The 5330-nt window shown below is 36.2% G+C and overlaps 1 protein-coding gene across 1 annotated transcript; it reads right to left on the bottom strand.

Annotated features, from left to right (window-relative positions):
* Positions 1 to 1776: 1776 nt before the first annotated feature.
* Positions 1777 to 2703, bottom strand: LOC127503944 (olfactory receptor 52Z1P-like). Its single transcript, XM_051878192.1, has one exon. The coding sequence runs from the start codon at positions 2701 to 2703 to the stop codon at positions 1777 to 1779; it is 927 nt and encodes a 308-aa protein (XP_051734152.1).
* Between the last annotated feature and the right edge of the window lie 2627 nt (positions 2704 to 5330).

Genomic DNA, 5330 nt, shown 5'->3' with positions numbered 1-5330 from the left:
GGCCTCCCACTGCTCTCCGTGCCCTCTTAAGACTTCCTTCTTAGGAGAAAACACGCACCATCACCAGCTGTAAGAACAGCCTTTTAGCGCTCACTGAAGGCGCACACACACAAACAAGAGGACTCGATCACCGGTGTAGCGCTGTCACATGAACACCAATAAAGAGAAAGCTTCTTCCTTAAAGAACTGGCTCTTTTTTAGAAAACACTGCTTGCAGACTAAGCCTCGTTCAGACTGTCAGTCCAAATCCGATTATTTGTGTATCTGATTGGAATCTGATCTAAAAAATTTTATGTCCACACTGTATATTGCAAGTGTTCAGATCCGATTTGTGTGTCTATGGCGCTTTTTCGTTTTCCGGAACATCTGCATTGGTTTCTATGGCAACGTGGAGGGGTTTGCAATACAGATGTTGTCTTATTTACATCATGACAATGTGTAGCCGCCGGTGCTGAACTACTGCGTTATGATCAGGCAACGACAAAAACATAGGAGGCAGGTATGAGCGGCTTTATTCCGTGCTGTTGTCTCCCCCGGTCTCAAAACATGTCTCAGTTATAGCCTATTGCTAATTTTTGCACGTCCGGCACTTTGCAACAACACAGCCTTGTTTCTGCAGCGACTTTCAGCATGTTTCCTATAACAATGTCTGATGTTTACATTTTACGTTGTGTGAGAAAGTCACATAAACCACATGAAATCCGATCAGAACAGTCAGACTGAAACGGATTTCCAGATATGCGATTTGAATAAGATTCCAAACCACATATGAATGTAGTTCGAAACGGATATTTAACATTTCATGTGGTTTTTGGCTATTCAGACTTGCTAAATCTGATCAGATTTCAATCGGACATGCACAAAAATCGGATTTGGACTGACAGTCTGAACGAGGCTTTAGAGACAGGAACAAACGAACCGCTCGGCTCCGAAGCGAAAAGCTAAAGATGTAATGCACCTGCTGCTCATTATATACCCGCGCAGAGCAGGGCAGAGCAGCTGCTGCAAATAATTGCATGCCAATGTGCATTGGCTCGTAGTTACACTCAAAGTAGATTGGCCTCTCTAGCGAGATTCCTATTCGTCGGTCTGTCCGACGTACGTCAAACAAGACCAACTGAATGGGAACCATGGTTACATGTGTAACCTGAGACAATTTCTTGTTGTTTTAATATACCAGTGTACTATGGTTGATTTATTTTGTATTTTCCTTGTATTTTTACCTTGTAAAGTGCTTTAGAGAAGCACCTTTAAAGGCACTATAGAAAATAAAGTTATTTTTATTATATAATGTCATCTAACTAGAAAAAGTAACTTGGCTTGCTGATTAATACACAATTGTATATATAACTTAATATTTTAATATTGTTGCAGTGTTCATCTCGCTGATTTCTAAGTGGAACCTAATCTACAAGCAAGAACATTTTTAAAAAAAATTAAAACTCAAATCAATATTTCATATCCATGATTTTGTGTGTGTGTGTGTGTGTGTGTGTGTGTGTGTGTATTTGATAAGTAGTTATAGTCAGACAGTCATTACTAAATAAACCCCAGGATGATACAAGTCCTGATCACCTTGTCAAAATGTATTTTGTGATTTTGAAACCTCAGTGTACATTAAATGCTTTTGCAGCATAATGAGAGGATAAAAGCATCACTTATTTTACTTTTATTTTTTCTTAACTTTATTTTACATAAAACAGGGGCAACAGTTAACAGTTTTCCTTTTTTTCCTGACACACTACAGTATATACACAACACAACATGACTATATTGTCATTTTTTAGTACAATTCATGCATAATTTTAGGATTCTTTTGCGAACTTCTGTTAGTTTTAAGCCATAAATTATTGGATTGAAAAGAGGTGGTACTATAATCATTTCTAAAGCCAAAAAATTACGCAGGGTTCCAGGGAAATCACTTGATCCATATCTGTTATAGATGTTATCAAAAAGTATTGCAACAGTGAGATTTATCAATGATAGTAAATGAGGCACACATGTCTGCCAGAATTTCCTTCTGCACTCTAATGATGCTTTACATGCAATGATCAGTTTAATATAGGACACAATAATTACAATCACAAGACCAAAATATAACGAAATAAAAATAAATCCATAAAGGTTATTGATAAAAGTTGATCCACATGAGAGTTTTACAATTGACCAGTTGTCACAATACAACTTGTCAATATGATTTTTACATAGTACCAACCTATTTGACAAGAAAACTGCAATGAACATAATAAGAAATGGTATGATCCAACAGAAGCCAAGTAATATGCTGCATGAAAATGTGTTCATCTTTGAGTGATAGTCTAAAGGTCGACATATGGCCACATGTCTGTCATATGCCATCACTGCTAATGTAGAATATTCACACATGACATAAGTATAAACAATAAAGGCCTGGAAAGCACACATGTAAGATGGAATTATGTATGAATTCAATATTAAATCATGCAAGAATTTAGGATAAAATGCTGCTGTTCCATAAATGTCATTTACACAGAGATTGCACAGAAAAATGTACATTGGTTCATGAAGGGCTCTCTCCAAGACAATAACAACACTGAGCCAAATGTTCACAAACAGTATCATAACATAGAGGAACAAAAAGCATGTGAAATAAATATACCTGTATGATTTAGAGTCTTGTGGTTCCATCAGAGTGTAAGTTGCAAAATTTGTCATATTATCCATCATATATTGAAGTTTTTAAGCTTGCACTAGCTATGCAAAATGCCCTCAAAATGTTGCAATTAAAAACATCTGTATCTCAAGTAACTCACATGTTTGCTTCAGTTTGAAAATATAAATGTAAAGATATGGCATACATGCTTTTAAAATACAATAAGAGTTAACACCAATCAACAATTACCACTGAATTGCCTTGATTTGTTAACTTGCATGCTCACATTCATGAAATGGAAGTACTATGAACTACTCATCTGCTTATAAATAACTTGCTCAGTTTAAGTTCTCTGAGTTTCTACCAAATAAAACCTTGGGGAAATTCAATAAGCTCTGGAGGGCTTTTTTTTTTTTTCTTTGAATGATATAGTTCAGATGAAAATCACAACAAATGTAAAAGTAAACTTTGTTTTTCTTCTTATTATTGTTGGTCTACAGTTTAACATCAACTATCATATTTAAACCTGGAATTTGAGGCTTAGTTTTAGGCACAAATCTAAGTGCTGAAGAAAACTGAGTTCATGTTGACAACTTTGCATGACATGAACATAATGCACTAATTTCCGAAAAAAAATAAGGGAGTCCAAAAAACAGGGAACTGCCAAATATAAAATATAAAAAATAACACTTAAATATATAAAATAACACTTCATATAAACTCATTTGAATAATTAAATAAAGTTGAAACATTATTGAAGTTACAAAAGCTATTCAGTCAAGACTGATTTCTTCATCCTTTGTTGTTCGATTAACATTAAAACACATAGAGCAGGAATATTAGATTGCTGTCCCTTTAAGACATAATTCAAAGATCCAGTACACTGATACTGATACACATGTATTGTCTGTCTCATTTTTCTCTTAAGACATAGCCTACAATGTTTGTTAGGATACTCACTAAGATGGGCATGTTGACATAAATTTTATGTGAATTTGTCCGTTTAGGTGCAAGACTTGAAAGAGAATTTGCACACTGCAACGCCGCTCTCCCTTGTACGCGCTTCAGATGAGTACACACACACAAATCTCACAGCGCGCGCAAGTTCTCTTTCAAGTCTTACGGATGAATGTTTAAATTGGCAAGGTTTAAATGAGTTTAGTTTAAACACAGATAGCAATGTGAGATGTTCATGTCTCACCTGGGCTCGCGCGCTATCAACACCCGGGTGACGACGGCCACAATGACAGGTCATAGAGCTTTCGGCACGTCATTGAACATTTGTTTACAACAAGTTACTGTTTTGTCCATGTTCTTTTGATCATCGCTGTTGTAACGTATTGGGAAACTAGAATGCATATCCATCGAATGAAACATACAGTAGCGACTCCGTCTGTCTGTTTTACACATTGTTTTCAACAAACCATATTATAGATGCGTCGTTAGATTTGGGATGAACCGCGGTGCAAGCACGTGCCGAACCATGGGTGGAGAACCAAACGGTTAGATTTTTTACAGCGAACCGTCCAACCCCTAATTTAAACACACACAATACACCATCGCATTATCCCTGGATAACTTTTGAATCACTATAATGAATATAGCGTATAGTTAATGATGAATAATGAATTTATGAATTCACTATGTTCGTGTTGTTTACATTATATGCACTTAGGCGCCTATTGCCAACAAAACAGATATTTAATGCAGTTTTACTGACCACCTGCGGTTCCGACTCATAACCAGGATCATTATCACTGTGACCGCTCCATTTTTCAGTTTCAAACGATCTGTAAATCCAGCGTCGAACTGGGCCTTGTTAATAAAACCATAAGCGCCAATCCTGAGGGCTTGGGCAGCCACGGAAAACATGAGATATTCTCCATTCATTTTAACCAATAAAAAGTTAGGGCAAAGCTGATGATTCCCTAACCTGCCCCACCACTAACCCTAGAGGCCCTGATTTACTCAAGATCTTTTTTTATTTTTTGCTTAGGGGTAAAGAGAATTTTGAAATATCTTTTCAATGGAATAAACCAGTGGTTCCCAAACTTTTTAGAGTGGAGTACCGCCTGAGGTATTTACCATCATTCTGCGCACCCCCTCACTTCCACTTAGATTTCACCTTTTCCATTAAAGGACAACATTTGCCCCCTAAATTGACTTTCCGGTGCATTTTTTCTTTATAAATACCTTTACAACATTAATAATGTTTTAAAAAAAAGTTCAATAGATAAATATGCAATGATGATAATAATGTGAAAAGTGACTCTTTTAAATACTAAAACCGCCAGTAGGCAGCGGTAAGTCACTGTCTTAATGTGTGAGTCATTAAGTCATTCATTCATTCAGTAACAAAGCAAGTGGCTGTATTTATGAATGAATCATTGAATCAATGACTTTCACGAACGATTCGTTCAAAGCCGCAGATTCGTTCACGAAACACCGCTGTGTGTGGTAGTTCTGCTGTGGCTTTCGCTGGAACTATTATTTCGTTGCAAAATAGAGCAAATACTGACAATACTGTGAAGAACATCACTAATATTACCCTTTTGTTTGATGAACTGTTGTATAAAATCAATGTCACATTGGCAATCGTGTGGATATTTGGATTTGCATTCTTGCTCGTATTAACATTAAAAACAAGAACTCACAAAAGGTATGTTTTGTATCAAGAGTTTGAATCTTAAATTGACAC

Source organism: Ctenopharyngodon idella, chromosome 21, assembly GCF_019924925.1.
Source record: "Ctenopharyngodon idella isolate HZGC_01 chromosome 21, HZGC01, whole genome shotgun sequence".
Classification (NCBI taxonomy): domain Eukaryota; kingdom Metazoa; phylum Chordata; class Actinopteri; order Cypriniformes; family Xenocyprididae; genus Ctenopharyngodon; species Ctenopharyngodon idella.
The sequence above is the reverse complement of the archived record's forward strand: the minus strand, read 5'-3'. Positions and strand labels throughout refer to the sequence as shown.

What these genes read in the sequence shown, in the direction of transcription:
- LOC127503944 (XM_051878192.1), bottom strand. Translation starts at nt 2,703, where the DNA reads ATGGATAATATGACAAATTTTGCAACTTACACTCTGATGGAACCACAA.